Source organism: Plecotus auritus (assembly GCF_963455305.1).
Source record: "Plecotus auritus genome assembly, chromosome: 9".
NCBI lineage: Eukaryota > Metazoa > Chordata > Mammalia > Chiroptera > Vespertilionidae > Plecotus > Plecotus auritus.
Window position 1 is genome coordinate 137,978,291 of NC_137783.1, and position 13,919 is coordinate 137,992,209.

The following is a 13,919-nucleotide window of genomic DNA, read 5'->3' on the forward strand; positions in this document are numbered from 1 at the left end:
GAAATACCTTTTGTGTGAATTGCGCAGAGATTTTAATTCCGTATAGTAATAGTGCGCATTCCGATGAAATGTGGATTAATCGGGAAGCTACTTGTCAAGATAAACCGCTCCTGATACTTTCTGACTGTCCCCTCCCCCGCCCTCACCTTTCTCTCCCTGCACTCGGCTTGGAAGTGCCGAGCCGCCTAGGCAGGAAAGCCGGCAGCGCGGCGGTGGAGCCTACCACTTCAGGGGTGACGGGGGGAACTGAGGCCGGAAGGCGCCGTGCCACCTACACCGGTGAGCGCCAAGGGAAGGGGGCGTGAGCAGTGCCGCGATGCCCGCTGGGAAATGGAGTCCAGTCCTGAGAGGAGCAACCCCAGGCTGGGCAGCTTCCCCCTGGCCCAGGGGACTTTTCTTCCTGTCCCATAATGTGGGAGCCGAGAGGAGGGATTGATGTGCCCGCGCCCACAAGAACACAGGTGCCTAGCTGAGGCGCTAGTTCTAAAAATTCAACACCCCCTCCCCTACAGAAGGACAACATGATCCCCTCCCCCCTCCCATCATGACAGGGGAAGTGGTATAAGTGGTATCAGCATTTCATTTACCCTCAGGGCGCAACGGGGCTAGTGAAAGGAGGCTGGCACTTGTGGCTTGTCTCCCTCTAATTCTGGAGGCGATCCTAAAAGACGCAGGCTTCCCTCCTCTGTTGCCGCTCCTCCACCCCAATCCAGAAATTGTTTCTCTCATTCTGTATTCATTTTTGTCTTCTTGTACAAACAGTACCAGGCCGACTATCAGGGAGGCAGCCCCGAGGCATTTATGGTCAAGCCGCAGAGTGACAGTGGAGAATTTCTCTAGGGGCCCTGTGGGGAAAACAGGAAGTGGTGGAGGCAGGATAGGCAGGGCCTGGAGAACCTTGTGCAAAGTGGCCCCCAGGTTCATCCATTTGATCAGGTCAGTACAGTGTTCAAATGGAGCACAGCTTTGGCAGGACCCTCAGTGCCCAGCAGTCACAAAACTCCCACCCTTTGACTTTCCTTTAATGCCACGTGAGGATCTCTTTTGCACAGCGCCCAGGAATGTTTGCCCTTCTCAGTCTGTTCCACCTCTAGGAGGCCGCCAGCGGGGCCTCAGCCAGCAGAGGACAGTCATTCGTGCACATCCCAGATCTCAGAGAGCAGTGGGGGAAGTTTTTTGTCCTGCAGGCGCAGTGCAAACACTTGCTCTGAGTGGACACTACTCAGTGTCCGGAGGCTCACCAGCTTCATTAGCATCCGTGGGAACATTAGTCGGTCCTGGGGAAGGAGAAGGACAAGTTCAGGCTTTGTCTCTCCCCAGGGAAGAGGACAGGGTAGGGGGATTGTGGGAGAGGTATAATCAGAGAGGGATTCTTGAAGGGAAAGTAGGTGTGTCAGGGAATGAGCCTGTGTTGAGGAGAAAGGGCACCTAGGGGAGACTCACATGGGGGTGGTGGATGGAGACATAGGCATGCAGGGCCTCGACATATGTGTGCTGCAGCCTCTCTACCTGGAGCTGATCCTGCACGTTGGGCCGGTCTATATTCACAAACAGAGTTGAGGAGCAAGTCTGGCCAGGGTCAGTTTCATACCCCAAATCACAACCCAAAATAGGAACATGTCCCACCCAGCCTCTCCCATCCCAAAGTAACAGCAAGGGCCTCCACCCCTACAATGCCTGCCCTATGGGGCCCGCAGCCCTCCTTAGGGCTTGCTCATTTTCAAATCTCTTGCTCATTTTCCCTCTTGCCCTTCCTCCACACCTGCAGAAAAGATGCTGATGGCAATGAGCAAAGCAAACTCGGCATCATTGAGCTGCAGCTCATTCATGGCTCTGGAAAACTCGAAGATGGGGTTGATGAACTCCACTTGCAGTCCTGGGGAAGAAGGAGGGAGGCTGAGTGTGTGGCATGAGTGGCAGGAACTTCCCTCTCTCCTCCAACTCCTCAACTTAGAGAACTTCTAGGAACTCAATAAGAAGTATCCAGGGCTCTGCTCTGTAACCTTGGGCAAGTTTATTAACCTCTCCAAGTCTCATCTGTGAGATGGGAATCATATCTGAATTTATAAGACTACTGTGATGGTTAAATGATAAAGCATGCACAGCACTTAGCACTGTGCCTGGAACACAGGATGTGTGAATTAAATGATAATAATTCTGTTATTCTTATTAAAATTATTGAGGGCCCCATTACTAGATATAGAAGCAACTCATTTTTCTTTATAAAGAAACCTCACTAGCAATTGACCTTACTTATTTGAATACTAGAGATACATTTCATGTTTCATATCTCGGGGGAACTTAGCAATGTGGTTGAGGGTATAGACTGTGGTGCCAGACTGCCTGGGTTTGAGTCTTGGCTCTACCATTTACTAGGCTGAGCCTTGGTTTTCCCATCTGTAAAATGGAGATAACCTACCATAATGGGTCCTTAGACTAATGTGTGGCACATATGGTAACCACTATATAAAGTGTTTGTCAAATAATAAATTTATAAATATAGAACCAATCTTCTTGATGAGGATACTGAAGTTCAACAAACCCTGACCTAAAGTCATGACATCTAAAAAACACTTCTCCCATACACACTGTCAAAGTCTCCCCATCCCACACCCTCCTCTAGGCTTTCTCAGATTTCTTTTAGCAACCATCTGCTAACTTTTCCATTCGAGGTTTCTTGATTAGTCACTTCCTGTATTTTCACCCTGATGTTTATCAAGTGTGTGTTGATACATTTAATGGACAAGCCCCATTTTATAAAGTATTTGTTGCTGAGGTATTAAGCGAGCCTTGAATTGTGCTAAACAGTTTGTTTGTACAGAGAGGACAGGTAGGTTTTAGAGTTGGGTTATGCACCCTGAAAGGGTCTGTCTGCTACTGCTCGCTGAATGAATGCCTCCAATGGCATCAGTCCACATCAATAGTCATGTAGAGCGGGTCAGAGACCGGACAGAAAAGAGCCCCTGTTCCCTCTCCCTGAGACCTCACTGACAAAATGACAAACAAAAGGCAAAGATGATATCAAAACTGCTTATATAAATGGATCTATAAATAGGTACAGTTCCAGATGACATAAGCCTGGAAGTGCTGAACACACACATAAGAACTGGAAAGAGTTCAGAAAGGAGGATGCTATGAAGGAGAAGGCCATGGTTAAGAAGGACTGGGATAAGAATCACTTGGGGAAAGGTGGTTTGCTAGAGAAAGGGGGTAGGGCTGGGTTTTAAAGATGGAAAAAGTCATGAAATTTCCCAGACATTCTGGCAGCACACAGAAGGCAAAAGGTATTAACACAGCTCTGCCATGCCCTATAGTTAAGAGAGGCCTTCCTAGGAGTGTCACTGGGTAGCCTGAGTTGGGATAAGAGGCACATGAGCTGAGTCACCAGACAGCATCAGCCATATTTTACAGACTCACTCACTCCATTGTTAGACTACTTGCTCTTCTATTGAGCCTCAGCTCCAGTCCCCCCAAAACACCCTTAGCATTTCATCCTTTCCTAACCCTGCTCCCATAACACAAACATTACCAGCAGTTGAGTGTGAGGAAACCAACACTGCTTAGCCTGCAAAGCAAGTATCGGGTAGAGAGCAGCAATGGGAACAAATTCTTGGAGAAAGCACTTCAAGTACAGGATGGGGACAGAAGCATCCACTCTGATCTTAAAGCTGCATCATCTGGACATGTTTGTTATGTATCAGCTCCAGTTCCATGGCTCTTCAGGAAGAACAAGTGAAGAAGAGTAGGGGGAAGTAGGTCCAGGTGACCCTTAAAGAGCACATCTGAGAAAGACTTGCTCATTATTGACTACTAAATGGCTGGGTATGGTTGTTTTCAAGCTTTTTCCCTAGTTATAAACTCTTTCCCTAGCACACTATGTAGAAGCATGATATATAATGCAGATTTAAATGGAGCTTCTTGTTTGGCTCCATTTAAAGTAAGAATGAAAGACATTCCTGTGCCTTCTTGTTTCTTCTCTAAAGTGACACTTCTATGGAACCCCTCCCTCGGGTTCCTTGGAACACAGTTCGAGAAACACTGGCCTAAGGCAACAGAGGACAGGAGTCCATTTGAGACAGCTGAAAGAGGCCTATAAGCATCCCAACTTTCTGTCTTGGAAAAATATGTGAAGCCTTCCCTTTACAGACACCCAAACCTTGGGCCTGTGACTTGGAGTCACTATGGGCTCCAGGACAAAAAAATGTCTGTCCATCCAAACCAGTCCCTTTGGTCTCTCAGTTCTCACCTGCTTTAGCAAAGTCTTCCCGGTTATAACTGAAATCCTTGAGGAAGGTGATACTCTCACTCTCAGGGTTGTACCTCCGAGATGTCTCCAGAAGCATCACCTGCACACAAGTAGCAGACCTCAAACAGGGACGCGGTGGGCTGGTCCTGGCAATGGGGCACCTTCAATTGAAGGTCCCCACTTCCCAGTGGTAGGTCTGGCTTCCCAGTTGGCTGTCTAGAGGCCCTTCCCACGGACAGTCCCGCTCGGGCTCTCCCTGCGCCCCTCAGCCCTGCCAGCCACCTCAATAGCGGAGGTCTTCAGCAGAGCGATCTGGTCCTCCCGGCTGAGCTGCAGGAAGCCGGGCAGCTGTTTGGCAAAATCAACGATCTCCTGCACAGAGACGATGGCCAGCTCAGTGAAGTGGGCAAAGCGCTGTTGACGGGCCTCCCAGCTCTGGGGATCTGGTGCCATGGGCCAAGGCTACCCAGAAGGGCAAGGAGGGGGAAAACAAACCGCTCTGAGTCAGACATCGAGAAGCCAGCTGGCGCTCTGGGTATAGCCACCTCTCCCCAGGTCCCTCGGGTACCGTGACACGAAGCTGGTCGGAAAAGGAGCGTCTGTTACACTGCTGTTGGGCAGCCACTAGCTTCTCAATCATACCCAGTTGCTCTGGGCTGAGTTGGGGCAGGACTTGGGGAGGCGAGGATGCTCTTGGGGGCACGGATGTAGCCTGAGCCTGTTCCTCCTCTTGCCGCTTCAGTTTCTTCAGTCGGATCTGTTCTTCTGACAGGACACCTAAGGACCGGCCAGATGAGAGAAGGGACGAGGAGGGGGAGATGAGAAGCAAGGAAGGGCCAGAGGGGTAGTTTAAGGCTCCAGAAAAGCAGAGATCACAGGGTATAGGCAAGGAAGAAATTTTAATCCATATTTAGGGACCATATAGGAAGGCCCTGTAGGCTCAGCTGCCTGTCTGCCTTCACACCCTGGCACCCACATGGCCCCGCTTTCCCATCAGCCCCTTCTCCATTCCTGTCCCCAGGTACTCACACTCCTCCCGCATGCCAGCCTGGCGGCATTTGCGAAGGCGACACTCCTGGCACTTGCGACGCATATAGGTGTCCATGGGGCAGTGGCCCCCGCTGTGGCAGATGTAGCGCGCCCCTTTGATGACACTGCGGCGGAAGAATCCCTTGCAGCCCTCACAGCTCAGCACGTTGTAGTGGAAGCCAGAGGCCTTGTCCCCACACACACTGCACAGCTCATTCCCCAGCATTTTGGGGGCTGGCCCCTTTTTCCGCTTTTGTGGACGGAGCTCTGGATACAGGGAAGTGCCTTAATGTTCTTCTCCAAGAAACAAGCTTGGTGCCCAGCTGGCCACTGCCCTGAGCACTCAGTGACCTTCATGCCCTTTTTAACACTCAGTCTAGTCTTTCTGTTATAAGAAAGTACGTCTCATGTGCCTCGTGCTATTTATTATGTCCCAGCTACTGTCTCAGCCCTTTATAGGCATTGATCCTGACGACAACCAAAAGAGATAGCTACTATTATCATTTCCACTTGATGAATAAGGAAACTGAGGCTCAGAAAGGCCTAAGGTAGAGACAAAACTCACAGATCAGTCAGGTCTAGTTGACACTAAAGCTTTGGTACTTAACCATGATTTTATATGGTAAAGAGCCCCAAGATGCCCCTTCCAGATCCAGGGAACCCCTACATCCTCCAAATCCAGCAGTTCCTCACCTGTAGACTGTGGAGGGGCCTCCACTCCTGGGAGCAGGGCTGTGGGATCTGCCACCTCCAGCCCTGCCCCTGAAGTGCCCCCCGCTGATTGGGGCATGCTGGCTTCCTCCCTGAGGATGCAGTTGCTGCCTCTCAGCGCCTGGCTGTTTGCATCTTCTGCATCTGGTTCCCACAGCTCCACCGCAGAGTCTGAGCCAGGAAAGAGGAACAAGGGGAGGGTGAGGGGGGAAGTCTCAGGTCCTCCCCCTCCACTTCCACGGCATGCTGGCTGGGAAACTGCAAACTTATCTCCACCCATAGAGGGCAGCAAAACATCAGCTCAGGCTTCAGACCCTGGAGTTTGTGTGGGCTCCAGGGATAGTCTTGCAATTCCCTGCACCTCAATACTTTGTATGAGGATGTTAACCTTTGTCCCCTTGGGGGCTGGCGTGCATCTAGTTCAGAGATCAGACAGAACTCTTAATTAAAAGTCAAACTGGATAAGCACTGTATATGCCCCCTCCCCAGCAGCAAGTCCAGACAGAAGGATCGGCAGGTGCCTGCCTGCAAGGGCCAGGCACCAGAACCAGGATAAAGGTAGTCTGGGCAGAAGGAGGCAAGGATGGCTCTAGACTGCTCTCTGGGGAAAGGCAGAAGATAGGTAGTGAAGAGACCCGACTGAGGGGAGAGGGCTGGAGTAAAGAAGCTTACCAGGAGAAACATTAGGCACAGGGGCCTCCAGCCACAAGGACATCTCTTTCTCTTTCTGGAGCCCTGGACATTACCAAGGGACTGTCCTGCAGGAACAACTCAGGTTATACTCTTCCAGAACTGCGCTCCTTCTTTATCAGTACAGCATATTAGCTAACATTTACTTAATATACATCAGCCTGAGCTTAGGCTTTACCTGCCTTGCTCACAGTGTCCCTCTGAGGTCAGGACTATTCTTCAGCCCATTTTACAGATGAGAAAACTGAGTTTCAAAGAGATTAAGACATTGCCTTTGGCCACACAGTTAGGCAGCAAAGACTCCACCTCTGATCTCTCTGACTCCAAAATCTGAGTTCTCAGCCACTGTGCCACGCTTTCTCCCCAGGGCCCATCTCCTGGCCATCAGGGAATATTTGGGCACATCTGCTCTGGTTCTATTAAAGCCCCTTCCCCCTCACTCCAGCACTGGGGACAGCCAAAGTTGGGCAGGACCAGGACATGGGATGGAGGCTGCACCCAGTGAAACATGCTGCTTGTTAAATAACCTCACTCCTGCCACTTCCCAGGATCCCAGCACAAACCTGTTGCCTCCCAGAGTTGCTCCAATTCACATACAGGACCTCCTCCCTCACAGCCCCTCAGGAGCTTTCTGGGTCTAAATGGAATCCTGTCCAAGTTTCCATCACTATTACCATCCTTCACTTTTCCCCAAAGAGACCCCTTTCTAAGATCCTTAGGACCCCCACTCACCCCCACACACCAAACACACACAGGGCCCCAGGCAAGTGCTGAGGGGCCGACCCACCGAATGCCTGGGCCGGCAGACTTCCTGGCTGGGGCAGCCTCTGGAGCCCCCTTGCTGAGAGAGGAGGACGGTGCAGGCTCTGTCCAGAGGACTCCGCGGTGCCTGAGAAGCCGTAGCTGAGCTAGACAGGGGCCCGGAGCCCCAGGGAAGTAATATGGGGAAAAGCTGAGGGGAGGGAGGGACTGCCAAGGGTTCGGGCCACTGCTCCTTCTAGCCAGGCAGAGCCGGAGTCAGAGCTGGCGCCAACCAACTGACCGACTGGAGCCTTGGCCTCCTCACCCCCGCCCACCCGGCAGCCAGCTTCCCCACCACGCTGACTCCTCCCCAGCTAGCCACCCCCTCAGCCCAGCGCCATCCCTGCTCTCCTACCCCCAACCACAACAGTCGCATTTCCCTGCAGACCAGCCCAGTTCTCCCCTTCCTCTGCTCACCCAGGCTGCTCTTACAGGACTGCTTCCCAGGCACCCCCACCCCAATCCCGGCAGCCTCCAGAGTTGGTGTCCCCTCCCCTCCATAGACATTTCGTGGAGCAAAGGTCCCAGCACAGCCTGGAATTGCAACACGGAGCCCCAGCCTGCTTTCCCAGCCTCCCTCCTCCTCCCCTGCCTCTGGGAAGGGGCCAAGAAACTCTTCCCACCGGCCCAGCCTCAGCCAAGCTGGTAGAACTCCCGGGGTGGAGAGAGCAGGTGCTGAGCCTTCCTGGAGGTCTCTGAATGGGGTGCCCTGTGAGGGCTACCAGCAGGGGAGAGGCCAGGAGAGAGAGAGGAGCAATGGCCAGTGCCAGGGTGGGGGTAGAGAGATGGCAGATGACCCAGGTGCTAGCCCAGTTTAGATCTGAGAAGGTATGCAAGTTCCCTCATCTGGGGAACAGTTCTAGATGAAATGATGACAGACTCTGCCCAGCAGCTATTGAGCCTTCCTGCCCTGTTGCCTGGAATATGAGATCCATCCCCGAAGGTAGACACCATGTTTGATTTTATCTCCCTTGTAGCCCATGGATCAGAGCTGGCATAGTTTAGGCAACAGAGTAGGTATTGCCTACTCCTGTTCATTAAATGAATAAACAAGCAAGAAAAAATATATGATCCCCTTCTATTTCATACTTGTTAGCTCTAGTCAATTTCATTTCAGCATATTTAGTTTTTGGGCCCTAGGTTCAGATTTCGGGTTCAAATTCTGGCCTTGCCTCTTATTAGCTGTGTGATCTTGATTAAGCAAGTTACTTAATATCTCTGAACCTCAATTTTCCTATCTTTAAAATTGGGATAATAATAATGGTTTTTGCCATCTAAGGTTGTCATGAGAATTAAACAATATCTCATAGCACAATGTGTAGCCCGTAGTAAGTGTTCAAGAGATGGCAGCAGTTATCACTAAATTTCTAATCCTTTCAGCTATGGGACTTCCCAACACCTTGCATCTGTACATTGTTAACCTTCCAGTGCTTGTTTTCATACACAAACCCCTCACTATCTCTTTCGGTCCTCAGAGCAGCCCCAGGAAGGAGGGTAAATAACACAAGTTCCATTTTACAAAGAATACTAAGCTCACGGGAGAGGCTTCTCAAAGACCACACACAGTGGCCAAGCTGAGATCAAAATCCAGATGTCCTCACTCCAGTCTCTGTACTCTTTCTTTCTCCTGCATCCGAGTCCAGGAGAGTCTTATCTTGTTGCTGTTCAGGTCTGCTAGATCAGTGAAATGTTGAGATGGAAGAAGCTGGGTGGGAGAGGGAGAGGACTGCAGTAGAAGAGGCAGAGAGCTCTGGGGATGCTTCAGTCCAGATGTGGCAGGGGAAGAGCTGAGGTTACTGCTGGCTGATCACCCCCTGCCCCACTCCCAGCTTCCTGCTCACAGGCTCTTCCTGTTTTGCTGTGAACTCCAGTTCCCATGGGCCCCCTATTAAAGCATAGGACAGGGGTCTAGGGCAGGCAGCCAGAGGGACAGAAGCAAATGAACAGGGCACCAGGAGAGAGGACAGTGAACAGGAAAGAGTGGATGGGGGCAGGAGGGAGAGCAGGCTTGGAGAAGGACAGGGAAAGCAGAAATAGAACAGGAGCTTGGTGAAAGATGGGAGGAAGCACACAGGGTGGGGCAGGGGGAATAGGTGGGGGGTGGGGAGCAGAAGCTTGAGATGACGCAGGCTGGGTGGTGTTGCAAAATCTACCCATGTGCTTATTTTCACATCTCAGAAAAGCCCCTCTGACACCCGCATCTCAAAGTTCTGCCTCCAGCTTTTGCTCTTGTTCCCTTTCATCACAAGGTCATCCCCTCGCAAGGCCCCCACCCTGGTCTGGGCATCTCTGAGTCATGAGCACAAGGCTCTCCATTCCTCTGGTGTGTATTCCCTCCCTGATTTTCACAAGGCTCCAGCTGTCCTGGGAAAGTAGAAACCAGGACTCAAGCTCCTGGGAAACTGGAACTGTTCTGCCCCAGAAACCACATCATCCACCCAGCTCCTTTCTCTTCTTTCCCCATAGTCAGCAGCTCCAGCACAGGAGCATAATCAGAGATGTCACTGAAACGCCTGCTTGCAAGGAACTCGGAATGGAACACTGCTTTGAGGCCTGAAGACTTCTCTCGTCCACTCCTAACCCTCAACTCCCTAGACTCCCCAGAGCCCAGGACCACACACAAGCCCCATCTGGAGCCTTCTGATCCAGGCTAGAGCCAGTTGCTGACCATGCAGTTCAGGGCGCCATCTCCCCCACGCCATGTCAGGCTCAGCCTTGTCTCAAGTAGAGAGGGAAGGAACATTACCAGTGCTATACAAAGAGGCACCCCTTCAGGTTACAGGGGCTCGGGAGCCCCCACCTAGAGGGGATTGGGAGAAAAATGAGAGAAGACCCAAACCTGTAGTCAATATCTCCAAAGTTTCCAGAGACCAACCACTGCACTGCTCCCCCAGGCCAGGGCAAGTAGTCAGGTGATCAGCAGCTGGAATCACATGTCCCACCAGCCCACAGATGTCAGGTACAAAACCTCCCAGTCCCATGGGGCCTTCCCTATCTTTCCTTAGCTCCTAGAGGAGGCACCATGCCTAGGAACACCTTCAGTGATCTTCCAAGTCCCATTTCTGACTCCCAGGACCTGCAAAGTCTTCTCATTGGAGCAAGGGTAACCTTGAAGCAAAAATAGGAGCATTCACCAGTCCTATGCACTACCGAATAACTCCCTGAAAGCACTCAAACTCCCATAAAGCAGGCCACAAGGTATAGTTTAGAGCAGTGGTCGGCAAACTCATTAGTCAACAGAGCCAAATATCAACAGTACAACTATTGAAATTTCTTTTGAGAGCCAAATTGTTTAAACTTAAAATTCATCTAACACCACTTCTTCAAATTAGACTCGCCCTGCCCTAACCGGTTTGGCTCAGTGAATAGAGCGTCGGCCTGCGGACTGGAAGGTTCCAGGTTCGATTCCGGTCAAGGGCATGTACTTTGGTTGCGGGCACATCCCCAGTAGGAGGTGTGCAAGAGGCAGCTGATCGATGTTTCTCTCTCATTGATGTTTCTAACTCTCTGTCCCTCTCCCTTCCTCTCTGTAAAAAATCAATAAAATAGGCGGGGGGTGCTCTCTGAGCCGGGTGGAGGGGTCGGGGGGGGGGGGGGAAAGAATCAATAAAATATATATTTAAAAAAAAAAATAGACTCGCCCAGGCCGTGATATTTTGTGGGAGAGCCACACTCAAGGGGCCAAAGAGCCGCATGTGGCTCGCAAGCCGCGGTTTGCCGACCACTGGAGAGAAACAGACTAGGCCCTAGGGCAACTGCTTCTTGCTCTGTCCTTCACCATTCTGAGAAGGTGAAAAGTGTGGGAGCATCTTGCAGGTTCCTCAAATGACTTCTACCCAACCTCCCAATCACAAGATTGAACCCAAGAATTCCTGCTTCCCAGACCAATGAGTTCAGAGATGATATAGAAGACAGAAGAAGACACATAGGCCCCACTACATGTATTATTTATCCTCATATATAGCCTAGGGCCATGGTCGGCAAGCTGCAGCTCACGAGCCACATGCGGCTCTTTGGCCCCTTGAGTGTGGCTCTTCCACAAAATACCACGGCCTGGGCGAGTCTATTTTGAAGAAGTGGCGTTAGAAGAAGTTTAAGTTTAAAAATTTTGGCTCTCAAAAGAAATGTCAGTCATTGTACTGTTGATATGTGGCTCTGTTGACTAATGAGTTTGCCGACCACTGGCCTAGGAGATAGTTACTAGAAAGGGGGTAAATATCAAATTTGGATATAAGTATGGCTGATTCAAAGATCAAACTCAAACACAAAAAACTTCCTCACTCCATTATACAAACTACCTCCCCAGATGGGAAAAGTGGTTAACTCACCTGGATTTAGGTTCACTTCTGCCAACACAGGGTAGAGCAGTGATTTCCAAACCTGGCCTCACTTTCAGAGATTCTGACTTATTGGTTTGGGGTGGCCTATGTATCTACCCATCTACATTGTGTGTGTGTGTACGCGTGTGCGTGTGCGTGTGTGTGTGTGCGTGCGCATCTGTAGTTAGGAACCAATGTATGGGGACCACAGAATCACCTGGTACAAAATATGCAGAAGGTAGGGGTCCAGAAACCAGGGCTCAGCTACTGGCTCTACCATGTACTTGTGGTGTGACCCTCACTCTTCCTGGATTTCTCACTATAAAAACCGGAATATCTGCTCCATCAATCCCTAACATGGGATACTTGCAGGCACAAAGGATATAGACATACTTGAGCAAGTGGGATGAAAAGCAAAAGATGAATTTGAGGGATTTTCATTCTACTTGCCAAAATTTACATTCCGAAATAAAAATGGTTTGGCTAATTTGCAACGAAAGTAGAGGCATTGTAAAAGAAAATACTCAAAAACTCTAATACCCAGTACCTTAGCAGTTAGCCATGCCCATTCAACCCCACCAATATGAAAAGGTTTTATTAGAAATCTCTTTATTGAAGGTATTTGGGACCACCGAATACAATTTAGCAATGTAGTTTGAATAGCCTGTAAGAAACATCTCATTACAAAGACTACTTAACTGTGGATCTGAAAACGTGAGTTTTAATTCATTCTCCTAAACTGTGTGACCAAGGCCAATCACTTCCTCTCTAGGTTTGTTTTCTTATCTGTAAAGAGAACTAGATTGAATCAGGAATTCAAAGATGCAGATTTATGAAGCCTCTCGGTGGTCTTTGTGAACCACTTGGGATTATTTTCAAAATCCCCCTTGTGTTTGTGTGTGTGGACATTTTTTTGATGAGGGGACTAAAATCTCATCTGATTCATAACGGAGCTTATGACTAAATAAGAACTACTTGGCTACCAGGACTTCAGCTCTCATATTCTATTCACTACTCCACAACAACTCTGGAAGCAAAATTTAGATCCTGAGGTATATATACTAGTAAATCATTTAATCTGGAGTCCTAGGGCAAGATCATGACCCTGCTTTCTCCCATATAGTTCTGATCAGGTTTTGTTTTTGTGATGCTATGAAGTGTTTTGCTTCTAGTGAGCAGTTCAGATCAAAGCATCCCAAGGGCCTATGATCTGACCTCCTAGAGCTGTGAATCACTCCCACCTCAGAATCACAAAGCCTTGAGACCAAATTGGCTGCACTGGGACCCTAATGGCCAATGTCAAGAGGGCCTCTGATTCTGCCAAAACCCCACCTACGCCCACTTGGTTAAGTTCCTTCCCCCTCCCCCCATACATCTTCCCACTGGTCTGAAATTCCTCCCTTAGGGATTCACTGCTTTGGTTTTGCCAAGCCTGAACACTGTGCAGCCCAACTCCTTCGGGAAGAGGCATGACATTCTGATTCTAATTAACTAAAACTAGGAATGGTGGGAGGACAGGGAAACGACTGGAAGGTGAAGTGAGAAGGCTCCTGAGCTCTGCTCAGGGCATGAGCATAGGATAGACTGGGACCAACTTCAAGGGCATAGGAGTTCAAAGGGCTGTTTACTCGCTGTGCCCTGCACCTCAAACAAGACCTCTTCCGGGGAACAGAACCGGACCGAGGCTCAAATTCCACCCGAAGGCAGTGGTGTGGAGGGGGCGCCCTATACTACCCCTCGTCCCAATTCCGCATCCGCTGCGGCTCTGCGGTCAGGCCTGGCGGCCCCCGGCCCCGGAGGAGGGGGCGGGGGGGGGGGGGCTCGCTCTCCCGGCCACTGGCCGGCCCAGGCCAAGCGCCACTTGGGCCCGAGGCAAACACGAGCTCAGGGCTCTCTTTACCAAGACAAGGTCTTCAGGCCCTTTCTGCCGCGCGAGGTCGCGCTACATGCCCATGCTCCTCTGCCCCGGCCGAATCGCAAGTCTCCTCTAAGCATTCCTTCCCAGATTCCTCCTCCTCCAAACATTCCCTCCCAAGCCCTCCTTTAGCAAGATGGTGGCGAGTGCACTTCCGGCGAGTGTCCTCCAGGGCGCGTCCGGGCGACTGCTGCAGGTGCCGCCCAAC

At 50.6% G+C, this 13,919-nt stretch overlaps 2 protein-coding genes across 3 annotated transcripts in view; both read right to left on the minus strand.

Moving 5' to 3' along the window:
- The window catches only part of MADD (MAP kinase activating death domain), a 38,087-nt gene extending 37,945 nt beyond the window's left edge, over positions 1 to 142 (minus strand). Inside the window, exon 1 of the mRNA XM_080640995.1 lies at positions 8 to 142. The gene's annotated coding sequence lies outside the window, so the exon portion shown is untranslated. The remainder of the gene's footprint in view (positions 1 to 7) is intronic.
- On the minus strand, positions 13 to 7,950 carry NR1H3 (nuclear receptor subfamily 1 group H member 3). Of its 2 annotated transcripts, XM_080641002.1 has the most exons (11): positions 7,895 to 7,950; positions 7,464 to 7,584; positions 6,659 to 6,744; positions 5,969 to 6,157; positions 5,276 to 5,542; positions 4,815 to 5,023; positions 4,529 to 4,708; positions 4,247 to 4,346; positions 1,763 to 1,876; positions 1,444 to 1,538; positions 13 to 1,277 (listed from the first exon to the last, which is right to left on the minus strand). In XM_080641002.1, the coding sequence occupies exons 3-11, from the start codon at positions 6,699 to 6,701 to the stop codon at positions 1,131 to 1,133; spliced, it is 1,344 nt and encodes a 447-aa protein (XP_080497128.1). In that variant the 5' UTR covers positions 6,702 to 6,744; positions 7,464 to 7,584; positions 7,895 to 7,950; the 3' UTR covers positions 13 to 1,130. The 2 variants fall into 2 exon arrangements, with proteins under 2 accessions (XP_080497128.1, XP_080497127.1); XM_080641001.1 differs by lacking the exon at positions 7,895 to 7,950 and having other exon boundaries at positions 7,464 to 7,752.
- Between the last annotated feature and the right edge of the window lie 5,969 nt (positions 7,951 to 13,919).